At 44.2% G+C, this 26,150-nt stretch overlaps 1 protein-coding gene across 1 annotated transcript; it reads right to left on the bottom strand.

The window, feature by feature from the left end:
• Window positions 1-17,749: 17,749 nt before the first annotated feature.
• Window positions 17,750-18,505, bottom strand: LOC124673204 (UDP-glucosyltransferase UGT13248-like). The gene has a single exon (XM_047209324.1). The coding sequence runs from the start codon at window positions 18,467-18,469 to the stop codon at window positions 17,750-17,752; it is 720 nt and encodes a 239-aa protein (XP_047065280.1). The 5' UTR covers window positions 18,470-18,505.
• Window positions 18,506-26,150: the final 7,645 nt, after the last annotated feature.

Consider the following 26,150-nt stretch of genomic DNA (forward strand, 5'->3'; position numbering starts at 1 on the left):
CATCATCCCCAAATAGAGGATGCTCTGCCGGCGTCCTTCATACGACAATGTCGGTATCCCTGCCGGCGCCTATTTGGAGATCGCCGGCGAAGATTCTCTTAGCTCGCTCCATGTGTCTGCATCCTGGCCGGAGTCTGGACCATGCACATACATATCTTTCTAGTAGCTAGGGACACAAACAGAACAATCTATTATGTCCACAGAAATTGCAGGAGAGACAATGACACAATTTGCCATTTGTTTGTGGTCTATTTCTGGTTCGATGGTCCCTGGTTGGCTAAGAGATCCCAATGACCTCGAATTGCACAACACCAGGCATACAAATGTGCTGCAACGAAATGTGTACTACTATGAGCAAGATTTCACTGCAATTTCCAGTCTATCCAGTTCTTGTTAAGGGTTTGTTCTTTGTAAACAATTCATTCTGCTTTTGTCTTTTTATCCTTTTGATTTTATCTTTTGGAGCTTATAAGTTAAAAGTACTACCTCCGTCTAAAAATATGTGTCTTATGTATCTAGACACATTTTAGTTGTAGATACATCCGTATCTAGAAAATGTTAAGACACATATTTTCAGACGAATAGTGTAGTAATTTTGTATTCACAAGAATCATTTCACCGTAAAGAATGGGATGATAATGGAATGATTAATTTTGTACCCACACCCTAAGAAATATGATTTCATCTATGATAATCTCGAATTGGCTAAAGCTAACTTAATACCTGGATAATGCTATTCTCGGTAGCCTGTGAAAACACATATAGCCCGCTATAGCCACCTTTTAGCAAGCTAGTATACTTAGCCACACCATGCGAAAATGTCATAGTCCCACTACAGTTGGTACTTAAAACTATGGCTAGAACACATTGAATTGAATAATTTTGTATCCACTTGCTGGCAGCGATTGTCGAGCTGATTTCGCCAAGTGCTTTTCGCATGGAACTTGACTCTGGACATCGTAGGGCCCAAACTTGACTCCGGACAACGTAGAGCTCAAGGACACATTGGAACATCAAGGACATCCTAGAGGGTAGAGACTTGACACATTGGAACATCTAATTAAGTCTCTGTCCTCTAGGATGTCCCAGAGGCAAAAAGAGATACCGACGGTGCTCAATAAATGGATTGAAATCTTGATATCGTAAAAGCTGCTCTCACTTGCCTCTGGATAGTATATGCCGAAAGAAAAAGCTGCACCCCAACTTAGAACCAGTGTATGCCTTCAAAGCTCGAAAAGAAGCTTGATAAGTATTGCGAGCCACATCTCGTTTATACCGTAGTTCGTGTAAGATGATGATGGGGGAATAGTACCGCGAGTGGCGTGTGTTCTAGAATTGATGGTGTCCACGGTGTATTCTGGAAATGCTGACTAAGTGGGACTTATAAAACGAGAAGAGCGAAAGGGATTAGAGCTAAGGATCCTATATGAGAAACATTAACATTTCGATTAGTTGGTTGGACACCATAATAAAGCGCAGAGAAGGCAAAACGGTTCAATTCCCCTTAGCTTTCTGAAGGAATATGAACGACAGTTGCTTCATGGGCAATGTTATGTTGAAAAGGAAGAAATAGGCATCGACGCAGAGTAGCGCGCAAGATTTCTCTTCGGCATGGTCAAATTTGTGGTAGGCTCCTGTTTGTCTCGACTCTGGAAGAGAAACTGGATTTCGCACTTGGCTCGCTCCGTGCCTGGACCATGCACATGCATATCTTCCCAGGGCAGGAACAGAGCAATATACTCCGTATTATGTCCACGGAAATTGCAGGAGAGACAACGACACAATTTGCAATTTGTTTGTGGCCTATTTCTGGTCCATGGTCCCTGGTTGGCTAAGAGATCCCAATGACCTCGAATTGCACAACACCAGGCATACAAATGTGCTGCAACGAAATGTGTACTACTACTATGAGCAAGATTTCGCTGCAATTTCCAGTCTATCCAGTTCTTGTTAATGGTTTGTTCTTTGTAAACAATCCGGTCCGCTGTCCTTCTGATTTTTCTTTTGGAGCTTATATCAGTTAAAAGTACTACCTCCTTCTAAAAATATGTGTCTTAGTTTTGTTTAGTTATAGATGTATCTAGATATATCTTAGTTGTTGTATCTAGATATGTCTTAGTTATATATACTTTCGTATCTAGAAGTTAGGATACCTATTTTTAGATGGATGGAGTGGTAATTTTGTTTTCACAAATTCGTTTAACCATACAGAATGGGATGAGAATGGAATGATTAATTTTGTATCCACACTACGAAATATGATTTCGTCTATGATAACCTCGAATTGGCTAAAACTAACTAAATAGCCGGATAATGCTATTCTCGGTAGTTTGCGAAAACACATATAGCCTGGTATAGCCACCTTTTAGCAAGCTAGTATACTTAGCCACACCATGCGAAAATGGTATAGCCCAACTACAGTTGGTTACTTAAAACTATGGCAAGAACACATTGGATTGAATAATTTTTTATCCACACATTGTCGCCATTAGAGCCGACGCTGCCCTCATTGTCGGCGTCGACGTAGCCGGTGAAGATGACAATGCTGATTGTATGATGATGTCGCGGATCCTGGGTGGAGTCTTCTACTCTAAAGTTGAGGCTCCCAAACTGGATTTACTTGATGGCAGTGATTGTCAGACTGATCTCGCCAAGTGCTTTTGCCTGGAACTTGACTCCGGACATCGTAGGGCCCAAAGTGGACGCTAGATTGAAAGTGCATTGAGCCCCCATGTGTGATTTTGGTTTTCATAATTCATGACAATCTCTATGGACTAATGTTTGCATTGAGTTATATTTGTAGAAGTTGTCCTTAGGTAATGCTTGAACCATATGTTGGCTTCAAGGTTGCATTAAAAATAAATTTATGAAGAATATCAAGTGTCAAGTATGTCGTGAAGATAAAGATGAAGTAAGCCCTCAAACTTAACTTCAAGACATCAACATGATGAAAAATGAAGAAATGAAGTGCAAGTTCAAGATGAGGCAACTCGAAGAGATCATATGCTTGAAGCTTTCTATCCATATGGTGATTATGGATATGTGAAGATGCGCTGAAGAAGAAGCTCTCCCATGGTGAGTTATGGGATAGCAATCCACAAGACTTCGTCAAGAAAGCACAATCAAGAAAGCAGTTCCATCTTGTTGCGATCAAGATGGTCATCATCGACCTCAAGAGGAACACACAAGGTTAAGGTTTTCTCTTGATAGGGTTTCTTTCTTACCGGTCTCATGGTGTAGTTGGAGACCGGTTTATAGTTTAATTGCCGTACTATCAAGAGGGCTCTCGAGTGAGTAACTCGATCGTATCCTTTGGAGAGCTTAAACCCATTTGCATCCTTGCATCATCTTTCTTGGTTTTTATTTGGATCTTATCCATGTGATGTTTTACAGCTTGTGCTTATTCTCATCACAATCTCTAGTCATTGAAAATGGTTTTGCACGGAAAAATTGTTGCATTTTCGAGGTTGGAGGTTTTATCGGTATGTCTTTTTTAGATAGGTCAAATCTTTAATCATTTATTTCTATCCTCCCTTACTGGAATATGATGGTTCCCTGCATGATCTTGTTACTAGCTTAGAAACGAGCACAAGATCATCAAAATCAGAATCTGGATGCTCAAGTTATGGTCTTTCTCGTTTTGCTAATTGCTGGTAGTTTTCTCCACGCTGGAAATTTGCGAAAATGGCTAAGGACTTTGCGGTCGGGCTTAATGGACCCCCCACCCCCCAGAAATTTGGCCGGAACGGTGGGGGTAGCATTTTCGGCCCTCACTTAGGCCGGAAATTCCGGCATGGTATTCCCCAACGGCTCGATTTTCTGGGGATATACCCCCCTTCTTACTCCTTGGGATATTGCTCCTTCTTTCTCTCTCTCTCTCAAGCTTGTCGCCACCATTGTTGTTCATCCTTGAGCTTGAGTTCTTTCTCCCCTTCCAATGATTGTTGTATCTATTTGAGAAAAAGATTCAGGAGATCTAGATCCACACTTTGACCAAACCAAATCATCTCTTTGTGAGTGAATCTTTGGGATCTAGATCTTGAAGAACTTTGTGTTCTTATTTCGTTCTTCCTCTTTTATTCCCCCAATAGCTTTTGTAGCTTTGTTGGAATTTGAGAGAGAGGGATTAGAGCATTGATACGTCCAATTTGCATCACTATTCTATATCATAATTTACTGTTATTCATTGATATATTTCATATTTAGAGGTGATACTTATTTATTCCATCTATTTTTGCATGTTTGATGATTATTGGAGAATTACCGCCGAAGCCAGGAATCTGATGGAAAAAGGACCATCAAGACACCATACTTCTGAAGACCAAAAATTCCCAGCAAAGATACGGAAAATCCTATTTTTCTAGATGATGGAGGAAGCTAGAAAGGGAGGCCGGGATGGGCCAGGGGAGCTCCAGACCACCCCTAGGCACGGGCCCACCCCAGGCCGTGCCTAGGCATGGTGTGAGCGCCCTGGCCCACTTCTGACGACGCCCCCTCACGTATTTCAACCCCTCGGTAAACCTAAGATCGGGGGAGCGACTAGAGAAATGTGTACTACTATGAGCAAGATTTCACTGCAATTTCCAGTCTATCCAGTTCTTGTTAAGGGTTTGTTCTTTGTAAACAATTCGTTCTGCTTTTGTCTTTTTATCCTTTTGATTTTATCTTTTGGAGCTTATAAGTTAAAAGTACTACCTCCGTCTAAAAATATGTGTCTTATGTATCTAGACACATTTTAGTTGTAGATACATCCGTATCTAGAAAATGTTGGGACACATATTTTCAGACGAATAGTGTAGTAATTTTGTTTTCACAAGAATCATTTCACCGTAAAGAATGTGTTGGCGTCCGAAACTCACCGGCGAGCTACGGCTGGCAACACGAAGAGCCGGGAACAACCTTAGGGCTGCGGCTGGCCCTGGTCCCTCCGAGCGACGGCCCGCAAAGCTCCTGGTACACACGTCCCGATGCTGGTGCGAAATATTTTTGTAGGTCTAGTTCATCTATATTGTGTATATTTTGTAATCTTGAAGGCATTTAGCCCCCGAGCGTGTCGAAGAACAAGAAGTATATCTCCACTATCTTTTTTATATTGCAGCACCGCGGGCCCGCCCCATCCCCAATTCCAGTGAATATCAACAACTAGTAGTAATTAAATAACTTCAAATTATTGACATGGATTTAACAACTGAAAATCTAAGGTGCCCAGGTTTCCATATACAAACATAGCTACTTGTGAACATGTCACAATTGAGACCTTAAGCTTCTCACATTTCACAAACTAGCATAATTGGCATGTCCAGGTTCTTCACCATGCGGGTGAAACTACCAACGTAACTCAACCGGTACCTCTCCCGCAACTTTTGATCATGTTTTGATCACATCATTTTTAAATTTACTCTTGTTTCTCCCCCACTATAACCACATTAGGTAACATTTTTTGAGCCAAACGGCTCACTTTTGCTCCTATGGCAGCATTTTTTAAACAAATTACTCATTTTGCTGCCATGGTAGCATTTTTATCAAAATGAATCATTTATCAAAATGAATCATTTATTCTGCCCGCTGCTCTGTCGTCGCGTCCTCCCAAAACTCTCTAGCCCCTGCACTTGTCGACGCGCTGATGACCGTCCAAAGCGGGACATAGACGAATCTGCAGAGAAATTAACTGAAGATTAGGAATACTGAAGCGACCGGGGACTTTCTTCCATTGCCTCGACACTGTAGCCGCCGGCCATTGCTACATGGATAACTACTAGCAAAACCAAGATCGATGAAGGCATTTTTAAAAAGTAAACCGAACAGAAAACTCCAGGATTTGACGATTCCGCCATGCTCTGCTCCACCTAAGTACATAATCAGAGCAAGCTGTGATAGGGAGTCAAATACCTGCTAGAATTCAGAGATGATCCGCCCGCTCCCCACGCCATGTCTTTGGTACTCATCTCGCCTCCGATCTGTCAGCAGAGGGATCCGGCCATAGTGCCGACACCTTCTCGCCTCCGACCCGTCGCCCAAGTGATCCTGCCGGAGTGCCACACCCTCTCCTCTCCTCTCCTCGCCAAAGTCCAAAGTCACAAGTCACACACGATACCGCACGCGGAATAGTGAGAGTGGACTGATATATATAGACGTCTTTAGAAGGAAATGTATAATTCTTTTTTAGTTTTCTCCTTGCTGGCTACTTGTTGAGAGGGAGAGATCTACACAAGATGAACGGTAGAGATGCCTTGTTACACGGATCGCTGACATGGAGTCTCCCTATTAATTTCCTCTTGTCCCTTCCACCAGCTAGGTGACGATACACATTTCAAGGGGACTGGCTCACTTTGGTAGTTCCCAATGTAGTATTAACTACAAAACGTGTGGCACTCTCTCTCAGTAACTACATAGCCCTCTCTCCAAGGGTTCTATTTTATACAGCCAGAGAACTCAATTCATACACGTAAAATCAGAACAACCAGAATTCAACTCTTGTCCAGCTTTAAATTTCTAGAATTCTCAACAAGTCTTGAGGTAGTAGTCCGGAGAAATTTTCTAGAATTCTCAGTAAGGAGTCCTCTTCTATAAAAAGTACGCGTACGTATATACCACTAAAAGCTAGCCCTGGTTGGTCTTCTTTATTCATACACCTACATATACTCACTTTTTTTAGTACGCGTACATACACTCACCTTTTTTTCGTACACGTACACATACTCAGCTTTCAAAAGGCACGTAGATAAACAACAATTACTGATAGACTCTCAAGAACAACCAAAAACAGTAATTATTATTCTGATCTACAGGATCAATAATTTTGCGCACACACCAATGTAGCATAGGCAAATGAAATTTCCAACAGAATTGCGCGCACACACACTGACGACAAAGTAAATATGACAAAGCTAGCTAGTTAGCTACAAGAACCAACACCATACTCAGCCGCTGCCGTGTTTAGCTCAACATAACATCAGCTAGTCATCAAAATATAGTCTTGTAGCTACCCTGAAACTTCCAGGACACATCCATCACCCACATCGCTACATCACATAAATCCATCAATTTCAAGAACAAGTCCGTCTCGAATGAAAATCTCACGGCCCAAACAAGCAACCATTTTAGCTCACTTGCAAAAATCACATTGGTGCCTGGAACAATCTTCTCTTCTCTTCCACCTCTTCGTACGAAATCCAAATAGACCACCACCGGTTAATTCCTTGCCAGATTCATAAACACAATAATTGAGTGCTTGTTCCCATCCAATCCAGTATACTGTATATAAGGTGTACACTAGCCAACTCCTTCACAAGTCTAACCAATCATTACCTCAAGTTCAAAGGAAGCAGTTACAGGTCCTTACTGGCATCATTACAATACCAAACTAAAAATGATGTTTAAAAATGTCAACTAGTACTCACATTACAAGGACCGAAATAGTATAACATTTATGTAGCTGTTGGGGCTGGGACAACTTTCATGGTGACACTTCTGGACTCCGCAACAGTCCGATTAGATACAGAAATAAGAAGGATCTAGCTGTGATGTGTGATCCTTCCAAGTCTTGTTCATCTTCTTACTTTAGCTGCTGAAATGCAAAGACTCAAGTTAATCTGACACGCTGGTCTACTTCCAAATTCCTTATTGAAGGATGGAATTGATGAAGCAATTAACATGATTAGAAGGTGATACTGTTATGGTCTGACCAAAACCAACATATGGTACTGCAGTACAAGAGTGGAAGGTGATTCTGTGTAACTAGAGCCAACGACAATGATGGTGCATGGAAACAAAGTTAAATAGACCCTCAGTAGCACTCATGCCTGCAAGGAGAAGTCGAGGAAGGCCAGCGAGGTCAGATGTGAAGGAGGAAATCAGATGCTCCCTTCTTGGCTATGCACACGAATAGCTTCGCCACCTAGAGGTTGGAGACCAGGCCACCGACATATGTGTCGCGCCGCAGCGCTGGTTCTTCCACCCAGCTCCAGCAGCTCCATGCTCTAGACAACGTTCTGTCACAAAAAAAAATTGTGGTCGGAAAAAGGCGGAAGATGGATAGCATTTTATCACAAATATTTCACATATTAGCACCGTCATTTGAGTATACAATGGAAATCAACTATCACACAACTATAGAATATGTAAACTTATACAATACATGGTCATTAGCATCAAGGTACCACCTTTTGATTGTAGTTCAAATTATGGAACCGAAGTAAAAAAAACATATGCTGAAAACATGACTGCGCATATGTCAAAGCGGTGCCATATCCATGCATCTGCTACTGTTATGCCAAACTGCATTGCCCCCTGACTTTCTTCCCTCGAACATATTCAGTAACTACAATATGGGAACCAGGAAGTGAAACACAACTTCTGGAGCAACAAACTAGAAAAATGAAACAAGAAACATCACTAATCATCAAGACATTGGATATAGCACCTACAACTTTTGAGGCTAAAATACCTAGGTCATACAAATTCTCCACAAAATATTCTCGGATTCTTAGTAGTATTTATGCATGATCCAAATCTAGTTTTCATCACAATACTAGGACAACTTCAACCAGGTTTGGGTCATTCATAAACATACCACACTTTTTACCCAACTATCAAGCTAATTGGGGAAGATATGAAACAAGTAAACTGGCTCTATGAGCACATCCTGGTTCTCAAACAACACGCTTATTCAAGGTGTTCCAGTAATGCTACAAGCAGGATTTCACATATATAGAGCTAAGCAATCATATCTAGAGACTGAAATTCAACACTACAGCCCCAACATAAACGGAACAAGGAACCAACATGTTGCACAGCTCGTTGAAGACATCCTGCAGCCAAAACAATACAAGAGAAGAGCACCAGCTCCATGCCCCAGGGCACACTCTCACAGGATGATCGAATTAGCGTGGGGGGGGGGGGGGGAGTGAACCTGCTGTATGATGTGTCGCTTGTTAGGAGCTAGTTACTTTGGAATGTGAGCTTCACAATTTTTAGACAACACCAACACCATGGGTAAGTTGTCTCTCCAGCAACCTACAACAGCAACAACATGAAATGGAATAAGGGAAGGTTAGATGTCATGAAAGGGAATAGAACTAGCATGTTTATGTTAGGAAAACTAAAATGCTCAAAACACATATAGCGCACTCATGCATTCTACAAAAAAAAACTCCACTTGGTTAAGATTCCAAAATAGTAAGATTATTCCGGAGTATACACAAGCTAAGGTCGCAGTAGGGAGCTAGCTGCAGCAGCTCAGGGCAGGGGAGCACGAGCTCTCCCTCCCTCCCTCCCTGCCTCCCCGCCTCCATTGTTGCATTGCCGTGAGATCCCGTGCCCCACCGGCTGTGCACACCCGCCATCAGCGAGAGACATCATCACCCCACCCTACTCGTCCCCCGCTAGTGGGAGCAGTGACATGTCGGGCAGAAATGCAAAGCAGAAGATCATTTATGTTGTTATCCTTCATATCGTGAGAATCAAATCACAACAACAAAACAAGTTTTGAGCAAGATTAAATGATTAATACACAGCACAACTCCAACGTCTACAAGAAATTGGCATGTTTAAGTCATCAATTAAACATTGACTATTAATTAGTATCCCTCCTGGAAACTCCTTGACAAGACAAGAGGTCAATTTCTCACTAGTTAATGTAATATAACCTTGTTGTTATCCTCACCAGAATCACACATTGGGATCGATGCCCTGAGAAAATAGAGCTCGTGGAGGAGATAGAAACTATAGCTCACCCCAGCTGGTTGGCCGGGGATCAGCACGGCCTCTCCGTCGACACGGTCAGCAGCATGACTTGGCGTGCAGATGGTCTGCGAAATCCCGCTCCCTGCCGGTGGTTCCAAATCAGTAGTTACTTTGAGATATCGTTTCGAGGGGAATTAAATAGCAAGCAGTGGCTTCGATTCGAGCTCGAGTAAGGGAAAAAAAATCTGACCTTGTTGTCAATGAGGAGCTCCTCCTGAACGGCGCCGTCGCGATGGAGCTTTGGGGGAGCTCCTGCATGACGTAGACGCGTCCCTCCCGGTCTTCAGATGCGCCGCTGATGGCCGCGTCGACGGGCTCCCTTCCGTCACGAAGACGGTGCCGGAGCTCCCGCGCGGCGGCGGCCTCAGAGGCAGACCATGACCGATGATGGCGAGCCGTCGACGCGCTAGATGCCGAGGACGATCAGCGCCTTACACGTCCTGTAAATGGACGGAAAGTCCTAGCCGAAGTCGAGCAAAACAACGAGGTCGGCCCCCGTCGTTGTCGACACCAGCCGGCAGGCCCGTAGCTCGAATGCTCGATCTAACAAAATTGCACAATTGGAGGCGCGTGGATGCAGCTTAGCAAGGGATTCATAGTTGTTGGATGCCGGCAAGGACCAAGAACGGTGAGTTGCGGCGCAGAAAGTGCTCGGGAGAAAGGAGATGCGAGAGGAGGAGAAAAGCCGATGGTTCGATACACTGCTGGCTGCTCATCGCTCACAGGCGAACAATTTCGTCTTGGTAGTTTTCTCTCTTGTCTCGGTATAATTATGGCCAAGATTTCCGCTCGGTTTAACTCTAATTTTCTGTGTTGTCGTGGTAGCCTAGGAGGGCAGAATCGAGGAGACATTTACTGGGTGGGGAATCGAGGAGTATGGCTTATGCCTTTTCCAATTTTCATATCAATCGAGATACTCCCGAGCTAGCCTGTACCTACCTCATTTATATAACTTTATGCGTGTGTGGGACATTTACTTAACTTCGGAAGTTGCATAGGTAGAAAAATCATGCATCAAGTTCGAGGCTCGAATCGTACATGTATAGCATGCTGGTCATTTCATGAGCATGTACATCTAGTATGACTGAACCCAGTATATTTGAGAAGAGGAGATATATATGGCTAGTCAATCAAGAACTTGTGCATGTTTGTATATAGGGTCTATGCATGCACGTGTTGTATATACTCCCTCCGTCAGGTAAAAGATATCTTAAATTTGTTAAAATTTGAATATTTATATATACTAAGATATTCTTTACAGGACGGAGGGAGTACTTCATATTGCTCTCTTGTTATATCAGATTTTTTTTACTACCGGTGCTACAAAATCACATCCAAGTATCCAACACCACCGCTCCGGTCATCGGACAAAACTCTTTGGTATAAGAAAAACTTGATGCCCATGTACTTTCTGAAAACAAGGTTGATTCGTGCCATCAAAAGGCGATCTTAGTTTGATTTAAGGGTCCGAGGGTTGATGGTCTAGGTCCTACAGATCAGTGCTCCGGGGGATGAGTATATGAAGAAACACCTGGTCCCACACGTTTGAGTGCACCTAGAGTTATTAATTAATCAAATTATGTAAACATGACTCATAAAATTAAAACGGATAAAACATGTCACTATGTAGGAGAAGCTTGGGGCGAACCCTAGCGTGGGCCATGAAGTTTTGGAATCCATGTGTTAGCACGTGACATGACATATTGAAACGAGATTGTCACGTGCGTGAAGAAATCGGTTGGGCGTCCGCTCGTACCTTTTGATGTCTAACCACAAAATTTCATCCATTCCTCTCTTAAATTTATATTTTTCGACTCTATTTTGCTACTTGTGCAAATTAGCCATCTAGCTAGGCAGTTCATGAGTCATGACTATATATCTTACCATGCATTTTTCTTAAAAAAAATAAGATCTAGTTGTATGAAACTACTATCCTAAGGTATGTTGCTACTAACCTAGGGGTGGAAACTGGTAGTGAATAATCCAAATTACCTTACGTTCGTATTCGAAAAATTGAAAATGGAAGTGGTAATATCTTGATCTAGACGTCTACGGAAATGGATTCTGGTAAATATCCGGATTCATTTTAGTGATACAAAAACATATGTGGTATTGAATTTTGAAGCAAATGTGGAGAAGAAAATGGATATTTCCGGATTTCACATTCCAGCCACTTTTAGCTATTATATCCCCATATGCCACTTGGCTAACCTAGAAAGACTAACAAATTGGTTTTATGATTGAACTTGAAACAATTGTGTATTATATCAGTATGTTTATCTCTCCACCGCTATATAGTTGACTCATTTTAAGACATGAGTCTATTATTTTTCTTTATTCATGTATATCGTAAAGTGACAAAACGTCTGATCCGGATCTGTGTCCGAGTACATCCGCATGTGTAGAATTTGACAGAAAACACGACAAGATGGACGACGTTGAATGTGATTGGTGAAACTCTCTGGTAAATATAAAATGAAATAAAGTAGGGATTATGTAGTATCTAAGCGCAAAAATATCAATTTTTCATGCAATACATATCAATTTACATGCATAATAATAATTGTAATGCACATGAAACAACATGCATTAACAATGATATACCACATGTTTAACGGCGTGAGAATAAAGATTATCAAAAGTAACATATCATAAAATAATAGTAGATATGTTCACATTATCGCTTCGTCATTAAAGCACCCCCTCCCATTCTTTCAATATTTTTGGTGTATTAGCGTTATCTTATGTAAACAAGTCTAGAACTCTAACAAATAAACCACTCCCCGCCTTCTCGGGCTCTAAAGCTACCCTCCTCTAGAGAGTCGTGACTCAGAGGAAATTCCGGAGCTCCACCACCATCAGTGTCGCCCACATAAAATCCAGTCATAACAACAATAGATCCATGCTCTTGTGTGATAGACACACGCAGACACACTCGCCATATCCTACAACGTCTGGTGCCTCCTAACTCAATCATCTAACACGAGTCCAAAAGTTCAAGATATAAATTCTACTTTCATACTCAAAATCACATAAATCGTGATCCAAGCACAATATTTCACACATACATCACATGTCCTCGCGTGGCCACCACCTCCAAAGCCTCCTCCCCGTCCGCAACATCTGCTATGGTTTCATAATCCCCAAAATTCCCCCGCTTTTAGTAGTTAAGTACTTGTATAATTTCATATGAGATCATTCACAATCATTTGATTCAAAATTTATAGTTAGATTTCTCGCATGCATGGGCTGCCTTGTGATTTCGTTGCATCTGAGACTACACACGCTCGGTTAACTTTACTTCGATTAAAACCAAGGTTTTCCGTCTCTTAATTGGGATGCAAAATCTATCGTTATGATTTCATACTCAAGGGGGGGAGGTGAATGGTTCTATGATAATTTTATCGTAGTTTTTTAGGGTTGTTTCTAATGTTTTGGAGGGAATTTTTATTCAGAAAATGTTTGAATTAAATAGGAAATATTGCCGTGAGTCTACTGGGCTAAAAGGTAAAGAAGGAGCCCACTCGGACAACCGAAACCCCCATCTGGCCTGTTACGAGTTAGGGCTTTACCCACAACCAGCAGCGGCCGCCGTGTCCCTCCCAGATCGATCCCACCCACCACCGCGGCACCGCCCCAGCCTCGCCGGCCACCTCCGGCTCCTCATCTCCTCCACCTCCGGCGGGTCCTCCCCTCCTCTTCCATTTCCTCTCCGTCGCCAACTCCCGGACCAGCAGCGCCCTGGTGCCCCTCCTCTGTGGACCAGCACCCCACAACGAGGGAAGTGCCCCTCATACTCCTCGCGCTGCCACGGCGAGCAGGCCGAGGGAAGCGGGCGAGTCGAGGTCAGGGGACGAGAAGGGCGGCGCGATGGCGGGTAACCACGACCGGCGTCATCCCGTACCAACTCCCCGAGGTGCTGCTGCTGCCGACGACGTCCCCGACCTGCTGTTGCCGGCCACGGCTTGAACATTCTGCTGCACGCCACCTCCCCAACCTGCTGCTGCCCGGTGAGCTCCGTCTAGTCCTCATCCATCCATCCTTGCTGAAAAAAATGCATCTTTTATCATGTTAAATGTTTAGACAGTAGAGAAATCATGCGTGCATGGATTGAAATTTTTGTCTCACTCAATTAAAGTTTACTGTGTGCATAGTGTACAGGCAATGGATGCGCCATTTTCTTGTGATTGTTTGATTTTTAATATGTGTAGACAGTGCTGAATCTTGTACATTATGAGGTTGGAAGCATATAGGCAAACGATTTGGACTGTTATAATGCTTGCAAGCTTCTATTTTCTTTGGTCAGAGTAGCTACGAGTTAATTTTTGTGTCAGCTTTCACTATGGTTTGTTTGTTTCTATATTGCAGCTATCCGTTGCTGCTGGCTTGTGGTGCCTGGTTGCTGATTACGGGAACCTAGTGTTTCTGGCCTGGCAGCTCTCGTACTGCCGGCACAGCTTCCCTGACCTCAGATGTGCCCTGAGACTCCCGCGTCGACGACGTGTTGGTAGACAGGTGGTTGATTCATCGGCTTCAGTCCATGTGAGCATCATCATGCTTGCTCTTGTGAAATTGATGAACCACTTATTCTTAATTGTACATGAATACTACTGGAGTTGTCGGTACAAGGTCGGTTTCCAGCTCCCTCTGACTGCTTTTGAAGTGTGGCGCAGCGTTTAAAAGATGTGGTGCGGGTGCTAGTTTCTTGTGTCGGAACATGTATATTGCAGATCTGGTTTCTTGTGCTGGATGGCATGCTATCCAATTCATGTTAATCTTCTTCTTTGTGTAGTGCATCCATACATTGACCATGTTTGTCCTGTTGCTGTGCTCTTTGTGAATTTGGTGGTCTGGTACAGCGTAGTAATTATCTGTATGCTTTCAATAGTGCTAACATGCTGTTTCATTTGTTGTGTGCATGCTTTGCTTGGTCTTGTGCACCGGGACCTGAGGGAGAGGTGATTTGTTATGATGCGGACTGGTTCATTTCTGGCTGTGACTTGGCCGTTGCGGTTGTGGCTGCTTCTTATGTAATACTACTATACTGTATGAACTCTTGTAATATGCAGTCGAACTGAACCTTCTTAATTTGAGGGGTTAATAGTTAGGTTAACCTCTACCTATTGCACGCGGTGGTATACAGGTGGTGGTCTTGCTCGCTGATGAGACGGCGCCTTCACACGCATTGATGTGGGCATTGGCTACAATCCTTGTGAGTGCAATCATGCTTGGGCTCCTGGAATTGATGAACCTGCTTTTTGTTAGCAGCTGCGCACAGAAAAATCATGGTATGCATTTCCGTGTATTAGCTAAAGCATTGCGTATGTCTGGGGGAGATCATATCCACTCCGGTACAGTAGTAGGTAAGTTAGAAGGGGAACGCGAAATGACTTTAGGTTTTGTTGATTTATTGCGCGATGATTTTATTGAAAAAGATCGTGCTCGCGGTATCTTTTTCACTCAGGATTGGGCATCTATGCCAGGTGTTATACCGGTAGCTTCAGGTGGTATTCATGTTTGGCATATGCCAGCTCTGACCGAAATCTTTGGGGATGATTCTGTATTACAATTTGGTGGAGGAACTTTAGGACATCCTTGGGGAAACGCACCTGGTGCAGCAGCTAATCGAGTGGCTTTAGGTTCTAGGTTTGATTTGCAGCTCTGATTGGCATTCCTGGTAAGGATGCGTGATTGCTTTTGAAGTGTGGTGCTTGATGCTAATGCACCGCTTAAAAGATGTGGAGCAGATGACCACCAATGCCAGTTTCTTGTGTGCGTATAGGATTATGTGTATATATTGCAACTCTGGTTTGATTAGCCAGGCAGCATGATGTTTTTGCGGCTTTGGATGGTGCTTTTGTAGTGTACTGCTGGCTAGTCGAGCTGTTGTTATCAAAATAAATAAATAAAAGTGTAATTTGCAAATATTCATTTTGGTAACTTGTAATTATACATCAAATTCGTGAAATGTTTGAAAATTATGCGCAAGTGACCTGCTTTTATCATGGATCAATTCCAAAGCCCGGAAGCAGAACAAGTCATCCTAGTGGTTCTGAGAGGGGATATGAGTTTTTGATTTATTTTCCCAATTAGTTCGATTTTCGGGGATCTTCAGTTTTTTTTTGGGTCTGCACAAGAATGAAAGAGTCAAACAAACCATTATTGAGGCGCTTCGGTTTCGGGGAGAAGAGTGAAAAAAATGAGGCTTAATGAGAGCGTGAGATCCCGCGCGAGGCCGGATCAATATGAGTAGTTAATTTGATCGTTTGGCGGCGGGCGGCCATAAAACAGCGAAGAATAATTAATACGGACTCCAACCAACAATCGAAACCAGCTGGGAAAAAGAAAGAGAAGAATATTTAATCCCGGCGCCGTGTCCTTCAGTCCAGTAACCTGACATATATTGATCACCGTGTTCGGGCGCCGTGTCCTCCAGTCCAGTAACCTGATCCATCTGTGGCTTAAATTTGGATCGTAAAAGTGTCGACGTCGTAAAGACAAGTACACCCCTTCTTCCGCTGGCTCGCCTGCTAGCGGTGCGCCCGTTTCACCACTTGTGCGCCAGTACTGATGGGCGGCGTCGCTGGGCCCTTTGAGCTTCCTCGTCTTCCGTGTGCCAATGCTAGGGCGGGCGGCGCTGGGCTTCAACACCATGCATTGAAGGATACGCACGCGCCCACCCTTTTAAGGCAAGTTGGACGCTGGCATTTTCGCCCACACCACACCATTGGCACCACCCTTCTCCCCCACGTCCACCTCCTCTAAGCTGATCGCCACCGCCTCCATGGGCAAGGGCTGGTCTTCCGCATGTCGAAGAACGACCATGAGTCATGCTCATCCCGTGGAGGCAATTAGGAGGAGCAGCACCGACATTACCCGCCAGCTATTCGGCTAGGCCGCTTGAGCCGAGGTGGGTGTCGGTGCCTCTTGTGCCAGTGGGAGACAGCTGCTGCAGGGATGACGATCTCTTTGACAACTACGGGCTCACCGCTTTGTCGGTAGACGTGAACCCAATGGTTCAACCACCTGACCTAAAGGAGGACGAGGCCATGGATAGCCATCTCGAGAAGCTCACCCAGTAGCATGAACTCGCCGTCTAGTTGTAGGAGTTTGTGCTGGCTGAGGGTAGGCCGGTGCTACCTCCGGTCACCCTTACGTGTGGCCAGATGCGTGCACCGCCACCTCCTCAAGCACCAACGCTGCTGACACCGTCGCCTTAGCTGGCTTTGTACCGTCACTGGCCGTGTGCTCCTCCGATCTTCGTCGATTGCGTCGACGACGATAAGTAGGCATCCTTTTTCAATACAAGGAGTAGGGACTTAGTTGTTCTTTCTATTTCTTTTTGAAAAAATTATGAAAAGTAAAATGATATAGAATGCTATGGAAAAATCACTTCCTGCAGTGACTATTGTATGGTGGTATTGGAGGAAGAGAAAGAAAAACGGGAGCTTATCTAGCTGGGTAGCTGGCGCGTACGTATATGGATGGGTTCGATTTTTCATAAACGTACGTACGTACACATACGTCGGGAGCTAATTAAGGTATTGGTTGGATTCGTAAATAAAGAATGATTGGCTGGGTCGCATTTTTTTTTGGGTTCGAAAAAGAAACAAGGAAAGAAAGAGTGAAAGCATTGACTGACTGCATGCATTCTGCGCGGTATTCGTTTGGCGAGTGAAAAAAATGGTGGCACATGGACTAGGTAGGAGAAATGGAGAAAAAGAAAAGAATCCCGGCGGAGTCGCTTCGGTTGCGTACGTCAGGAGGAGACCAACCTGCTGCCAGCTTCGATGTATCGCCTTTTTCTTTCCGTGCTGTGCGTGCGTGCAAACATCGCGCTGGATCCATGGGACAGCCACGCCCACGCGCGCCATGCATCCGGCCGGGGATGGAAACGCACGCACGCACGCACGACGTGTCTCCCGGGCGGGCGGGCGCGCGCACCCCTCCCACTTACGTACGGTGGTTGCTTGCATACGGACCGACTGTCTGACACTTGCTGCTGCTACAATACGAGAGACATGTTCACCCTTGGCTCCATGTCGTGGAATGAGTTGACGAGCACGTCGTCGGCGTCCTCCAGCCCCTCGAACTGCCCGATCGACATGTTACAGAACTCTGGGTACTGCTCCGGCAGCGCCACGAAAGGCGGCACGTCTTCCGGCTCCAGCTCCACGCTCAGCGCTCCTCTCGCGAACAGCGCGCGGCCGTCCGTCACCGGCAGCGCCAGCCGCCCCGCGCACAGCTCCGCATAGACGATGTTCACCGCGCACGGCTGGGAGAAGAAGGCCGCGGCGGGCACGCCAGCCGCTCGCGCCACCCGCGTCGCCCACGCCAGGAGAGGGTCGTACACCAGCACGCGCACTGGCCGCCCTGCGCGCGCCTCCGACAGGAGGAGCTCCCGTAGTGTCTCGGATCCCACGGCCTCCAGCCGGGACATGTACTGCGCGATGCTCGCGGACGAGGCGCCGCCGCTGCTGCCGGCGCCGGCGTCGAAGCCGTCGGAGATGGCGGCCACGCGGAAGGGGTCGCCGGGAGGCGGAGTGGTGGAGAGCACGTAGCGGGTCGCGACGAGGGTGGGGCGGAGGCCGTGGTAGGCGAGGCGGCGGCCGAACTGGAGCATCGGGTTCGTGTGGCCCTGCGCCCCCGGGAACGGAAGAAGCAGGACGTTGGCGCCTCCACCGCCGCCGCTCGAGCTGGCGTCGGCGGACGGCGTGCTCTCCATGTGTCTATTTGGTCAGGAATTCTTGGGTTGATGTTCGCTAGAGGCTCATCGGATAAATAGGCATCGACGCAGAGTAGCGCGCAAGATTTCTCTTCGGCATGGTCAAATTTGTGGTAGGCTCCTGTTTGTCTCGACTCTGGAAGAGAAACTGGATTTCGCACTTGGCTCGCTCCGTGCCTGGACCATGCACATGCATATCTTCCCAGGGCAGGAACAGAGCAATATACTCCGTATTATGTCCACGGAAATTGCAGGAGAGACAACGACACAATTTGCAATTTGTTTGTGGCCTATTTCTGGTCCATGGTCCCTGGTTGGCTAAGAGATCCCAATGACCTCGAATTGCACAACACCAGGCATACAAATGTGCTGCAACGAAATGTGTACTACTACTATGAGCAAGATTTCGCTGCAATTTCCAGTCTATCCAGTTCTTGTTAATGGTTTGTTCTTTGTAAACAATCCGGTCCGCTTTTCTATTCTGTCCTTCTGATTTTTCTTTTGGAGCTTATATCAGTTAAAAGTACTACCTCCTTCTAAAAATATGTGTCTTAGTTTTGTTTAGTTATAGATGTATCTAGATATATCTTAGTTGTTGTATCTAGATATGTCTTAGTTATATATACTTTCGTATCTAGAAGTTAGGATACCTATTTTTAGATGGATGGAGTGGTAATTTTGTTTTCACAAATTCGTTTAACCATACAGAATGGGATGAGAATGGAATGATTAATTTTGTATCCACACTACGAAATATGATTTCGTCTATGATAACCTCGAATTGGCTAAAACTAACTAAATAGCCGGATAATGCTATTCTCGGTAGTTTGCGAAAACACATATAGCCTGGTATAGCCACCTTTTAGCAAGCTAGTATACTTAGCCACACCATGCGAAAATGGTATAGCCCAACTACAGTTGGTTACTTAAAACTATGGCAAGAACACATTGGATTGAATAATTTTTTATCCACACATTGTCGCCATTAGAGCCGACGCTGCCCTCATTGTCGGCGTCGACGTAGCCGGTGAAGATGACAATGCTGATTGTATGATGATGTCGCGGATCCTGGGTGGAGTCTTCTACTCTAAAGTTGAGGCTCCCAAACTGGATTTACTTGATGGCAGTGATTGTCAGACTGATCTCGCCAAGTGCTTTTGCCCGGAACTTGACTCCGGACATCGTAGGGCCCAAAGTGGACGCTAGATTGAAAGTGCATTGAGCCCCCATGTGTGATTTTGGTTTTCATAATTCATGACAATCTCTATGGACTAATGTTTGCATTGAGTTATATTTGTAGAAGTTGTCCTTAGGTAATGCTTGAACCATATGTTGGCTTCAAGGTTGCATTAAAAATAAATTTATGAAGAATATCAAGTGTCAAGTATGTCGTGAAGATAAAGATGAAGTAAGCCCTCAAACTTAACTTCAAGACATCAACATGATGAAAAATGAAGAAATGAAGTGCAAGTTCAAGATGAGGCAACTCGATGAGATCATATGCTTGAAGCTTTCTATCCATATGGTGATTATGGATATGTGAAGATGCGCTGAAGAAGAAGCTCTCCCATGGTGAGTTATGGGATAGCAATCCACAAGACTTCGTCAAGAAAGCACAATCAAGAAAGCAGTTCCATCTTGTTGCGATCAAGATGGTCATCATCGACCTCAAGAGGAACACACAAGGTTAAGGTTTTCTCTTGATAGGGTTTCTTTCTTACCGGTCTCATGGTGTAGTTGGAGACCGGTTTATAGTTTAATTGCCGTATTATCAAGAGGGCTCTCGAGTGAGTAACTCGATCGTATCCTTTGGAGAGCTTAAACCCATTTGCATCCTTGCATCATCTTTCTTGGTTTTTATTTGGATCTTATCCATGTGATGTTTTACAGCTTGTGTTTATTCTCATCACAATCTCTAGTCATTGAAAATGGTTTTGCACGGAAAAATTGTTGCATTTTCGAGGTTGGAGGTTTTATCGGTATGTCTTTTTTAGATAGGTCAAATCTTTAATCATTTATTTCTATCCTCCCTTACTGGAATATGATGGTTCCCTGCATGATCTTGTTACTAGCTTAGAAACGAGCACAAGATCATCAAAATCAGAATCTGGATGCTCAAGTTATGGTCTTTCTCATTTTGCTAATTGCTGGTAGTTTTCTCCACGCTGGAAATTTGCGAAAATGGCTAAGGACTTTGCGGTCGGGCTTAATGGACCCCCCACCCCCCAGAAATTTGGCCGGAACGGTGGGGGTAGCATTTTCGGCCCTCACTTAGGCCGGAAATTCCGGCATGGTATTCCCCAACGGCTCGATTTTCTGGGGATATACCCCCCTTCTTACTCCTTGGGATATTGCTCCTTCTTTCTCTCTCTCTCTCAAGCTTGTCGCCACCATTGTTGTTCATCCTTGAGCTTGAGTTCTTTCTCCCCTTCCAATGATTGTTGTATCTATTTGAGAAAAAGATTCGGGAGATCTAGATCCACACTTTGACCAAACCAAATCATCTCTTTGTGAGTGAATCTTTGGGATCTAGATCTTGAAGAACTTTGTGTTCTTATTTCGTTCTTCCTCTTTTATTCCCCCAATAGCTTTTGTAGCTTTGTTGGAATTTGAGAGAGAGGGATTAGAGCATTGATACGTCTAATTTGCATCACTATTCTATATCATAATTTACTGTTATTCATTGATATATTTCATATTTAGAGGTGATACTTATTTATTCCATCTATTTTTGCATGTTTGATGATTATTGGAGAATTACCGCCGAAGCCAGGAATCTGATGGAAAAAGGACCATCAAGACACCATACTTCTGAAGACCAAAAATTCCCGGCAAAGATACGGAAAATCCTATTTTTCTAGATGATGGAGGAAGCTAGAAAGGGAGGCCGGGATGGGCCAGGGGAGCTCCAGACCACCCCTAGGCACGGGCCCACCCCAGGCCGTGCCTAGGCATGGTGTGAGCGCCCTGGCCCACTTCTGACGATGCCCCCTCACGTATTTCAACCCCTCGGTAAACCTAAGATCGGGGGAGCGACTAGAGAAATATTCCGCCGCCCCTACGGGGCGGAAAACCATAGAGAGAGATAAGCTCTCCGACAGGAAGAAATCTGTCGGGGAAATTCCTTCCTGTAAGGGTATTTTACCCTTATCCATTATTTTGGTAACAATGACACCGTGCTAGAGTATTTGACCTAATACGTTTATAAGGATTATCTCAGGTATTAGGTAAAGAGGCATAAATGGTGTATCAAAGGAACAAGAAGGCTAAAGGAGACCCCCCACTTCAACAACAATCGAAAAGGAGTCTACAGAAGAAATCCGATATATCACCCGGTTGGACCGGGCTCCAGACCGGCTGGTCCGGCGTGCGGTCCAGTCGACCGGGCGCCAACCGGGCGCCAACCGGGCGCCAACTGTGATGACCCAGCGTACCAATGCATGGTGTAGTACACAAGTCGTTGACATAACACAAGTGAAACACCGTTCCACTCATATTACATCTCTCAGAGTGGTACAACAGAAACATATGCGAGTCCAAGGCATGTCTATAGAATTACAACACTGACTCTTTACAAAAGATCCACACAGCCTCCTACTATACAATGAGGTAAAACTGCAAATAACTCCAGAAGAACGACTCGTAGTCTAGTCTTATCACGAACTCTATTTGTAGAGTATTTAACTAGCTATAGAGGCTAAGAATAGATTCTAGCTAAATAGGAGCTAGGTTTAGGAAGCTAGTTCCCTTCTATGGCTAATCTTGATTTTTCTCCTTGTTGGATGTGGTATTTGACTCTTCTGATATGGTCCTGCCTCTTGAAGTAGTTGTTGACTCCTCGGCCTTCGAGTTGCACTGTAGATCCTCCTTCGATGCCTCCATATCTAAGCGAGGGATTTAAGAGTGGGATGAGTACGAGCGTACTCAACAAGTTCATTATAGGAAAGAGGTGTTTAATGCACTAGCTACGGCATTAGACCGAAAGTCCAATACCGATGCGTGTAGTTGACACGTCCGTTGGGAACCCCAAGAGGAAGGTGTGATGCGCACAGCGACAAGTTTCCCTCGATAAGAAACCAAGGTTTAATCGAACCGATAGGAGTCAAGAAGCACGTTGAAGGTTGATGACGGCGGGATGTAGTGCGGCGCAACACCAGAGATTCCGGCGCCAACGTGGAACCCGCACAACACAACCAAAGTACTTTGCCCCAACGAAACAGGTGAGGTTGTCAATCTCACCGGCTTGCTGTAACAAAGGATTAACCGTATTGTGTGGAAGATGATTGTTTGCGGAAAACGAGTAGAACAAGTATTGCAGTAGATTGTATGCGATGTAAAGAATAGGACCGGGGTCCACAGTTCACTAGAGGTGTCTCTCCCATAAGATAAACAGGCATGTTGGGTGAACAAATTACGGTTGGGCAATTGACAAATAGAGAGGGCATGACCATGCACATACATATTATGATGAGTACTGTGAGATTTAATTGGGCATTACGACAAAGTACATAGACCGCTATCCAGCATGCATCTATGCCTAAAAAGTCCACCTTCAGGTTATCATCCGAACCCCCTCCAGTATTAAGTTGAAAACAACAGACAATTGCATTAAGTATTGCGCGTAATGTAATCAGTAACTACATCCTCGAACATAGCACCAATGTTTTATCCCTAGTGGCAACAGCACATCCATAATCTTAGAGATTTCTGTCACTTCCCCCATTCACGGAGACATGAACCCACTATCGAGCATAAATACTCCCTCTTGGAGTTACAAGCATCTACTTGGCCAGAGCATCTACTAGTAACGGAGAGCATGCAAGATCATAAACAACACATAGACATAACTTTGATAATCAACATAACAAGTATTCTCTATTCATCGGATCCCAACAAACACAACATATAGAATTACGAGATAGATGATCTTGATCATGTTCGGCAGCTCACAAGACCCGACAATTAAGCACAATGGGGAGAAGACAACCATCTAGCTACCGCTATGGACCCATAGTCCAGGGGTAGACTACTCACTCATCACTCCGGAGGCGACCATGGCGGCGTAGAGTCCTCCGGGAGATGATTCCCCTCTCCGGCAGGGTGCCGAAGGCGATCTCCCGAATCCCCCGAGATGGGATTGGCGGCGGCGGCGTCTCGGAAGGTTTTCCGTATCGTGGCTCTCGGCACCGGGGGTTTCGCGACGGAGGCTTTAAGTAGGCGGAAGGGCAGGTCGGGGACCACACGAGGGGCCCACACTATAGGTCGGCGCGGCCAAGACCCGGGCCGCGCCGCCCTATAGTCCGGCCACCTCGTGGCCCCACTTCGTCTCCTCTTCGGTCTTCCGGAAGCTTCGTGGCAAAATAGGACCCCGGGCGTTGATTTCGTCCAATTCCGAGAATATTTCGTTACTAGGATTTCGAAACCAAAAACAGCAGTAAAACAAGAACCGGCTCTTCGGCATCTTGTTAATAGGTTAGTTCCGAGAAAATGCACGAGTATGACATAAAGTGTGCATAAAACATGTAGATATCATCAATAATGTGGCATGGAACACAAGAAATTATCGATACATCGGAGACGTATCAAGCATCCCCAAGCTTAGTTCCGCTCGTCCCGAGCGAGTAAAACGATAACAAAGATAATTTCTAGAGTGACATGCCATCATAACCTTGATCATACTATTTGTAAAGCATATGTAATGAATGCAGCGATCAAAACAATGTATATGACATGAGTAAACAAGTGAATCATATAGCAAAGACTTTTCATGAATAGTACTTCAAGACAAGCATCAATAAGTCTTGCATAAGAGTTAACTCATAAAGCAATAATTCAAAGTAAAAGCATTGAAGCAACACAAAGGAAGATTAAGTTTCAGCGGTTTCTTTCAACTTGTAACATGTATATCTCATGGATATTGTCAACATAGAGTAATATAATAAGTGCAATATGCAAGTATGTAGGAATCAATGCACAGTTCACACAAGTGTTTGCTTCTTGAGGTGGAGAGAAATAGGTGAACTGACTCAACATAAAAGTAAAAAGAATGGTCCTTCAAAGAGGAAAAGCATCGATTGCTATATTTGTGCTAGAGCTTTGATTTTGAAAACAAGAAACAATTTGGTCAACGGTAGTAATAAAGCATATGAGTTATGTAAATTATATCTTACAAGTTGCAAGCCTCATGCATAGTATACTAATAGTGCCCGCACCTTGTCCTAATTAGCTTGGACTACCGGATCATCGCAATACACATGTTTTAACCAAGTGTCACAATGGGGTACCTCCATGCCGCTCGTACAAAGGTCTAAGGAGAAAGCTCACATTTTGGATTTCTCGCTTTTGATTATTCTCAACTTAGACATCCATACCGGGACAACATGGACAACAGATAATGGACTCCTCTTTAATGCATAAGCATGTGGCAACAATTATTATTCTCATATGAGATTGAGGATATATGTCCAAAACTGAAACTTCCACCATGAATCATGGCTTTAGTTAGCGGCCCAATGTTCTTCTCTAACAATATGTATGCTCCAACCATTAAGGTGGTAGATCTCTCTTACTTCAGACAAGACGGACATGCATAGAAACTCACATGATATTCAACAAAGAATAGTTGATGGCGTCCCCGTAAACATGGTTATCGCACAACAAGCAACTTAATAAGAGATAAAGTGCATAAGTACATATTCAATACCACAATAGTTTTTAAGCTATTTGTCCCATGAGCTATATATTGTAAAGGTGGAGAATGGAAATTTAAAGGTAGCACTCAAGCAATTTACTTTGGAATGGCAGAGAAATACCATGTAGTAGGTAGGTATGGTGGACACAAATGGCATAGTGGTTGGCTCAAAGATTTTGGATGCATGAGAAGTATTCCCTCTCGATACAAGGTTTAGGCTAGCAAGGTTATTTGAAACAAACACAAGGATGAACCGGTGCAGCAAAACTCACATAAAAGACATATTGTAAACATTATAAGAATCTACACCGTCTTCCTTGTTGTTCAAACTCAATACTAGATATTATCAGACTTTAGAGAGACCAATTATGCAAACCAAATTTTAGCATGCTCTATGTATTTCTTCATTAATGGGTGCAAAGTATATGATGCAAGAGCTTAAACATGAGCACAACAATTGCCAAGTATCACATTATCCAAGACATTATAGCAATTACTACATGTATCATTTTCCAATTCCAACCATATAACAATTTAACGAAGAAGAAACTTCGCCATGAATATTATGAGTAGAGCCTAAGGACATACTTGTCCATATGCTACAGCGGAGCGTGTCTCTCTCCCACAAAGTGAATGCTAGGATCCATTTTATTCAAACAAAACAAAAACAAAAACAAACCGACGCTCCAAGAAAAGCACATAAGATGTGATGGAATAAAAATATAGTTTCAGGGGAGGAACCTGATAATATTGTCGATGAAGAAGGGGATGCCTTGGGCATCCCCAAGCTTAGACGCTTGAGTCTTCTTGATATATGCAGGGGTGAACCACCGGGGCATCCCCAAGCTTAGAGCTTTCACTCTCCTTGATCATGTTGTATCATCTCCTCTCTTGATCCTTGAAAACTTCCTCCACACCAAACTTAGAACAACTCATTAGAGGGTTAGTGCACAATCAAAATATACATGTTCAGAGGTGACATAATCATTC

Source organism: Lolium rigidum, chromosome 7 (genome assembly GCF_022539505.1).
Source record: "Lolium rigidum isolate FL_2022 chromosome 7, APGP_CSIRO_Lrig_0.1, whole genome shotgun sequence".
NCBI lineage: Eukaryota > Viridiplantae > Streptophyta > Magnoliopsida > Poales > Poaceae > Lolium > Lolium rigidum.

Bases quoted from the DNA above. Each gene is read 5' to 3' on its own strand.
- LOC124673204 (XM_047209324.1), bottom strand. From the start codon at position 18,469: ATGGAGAGCACGCCGTCCGCCGACGCCAGCTCGAGCGGCGGCGGTGGA.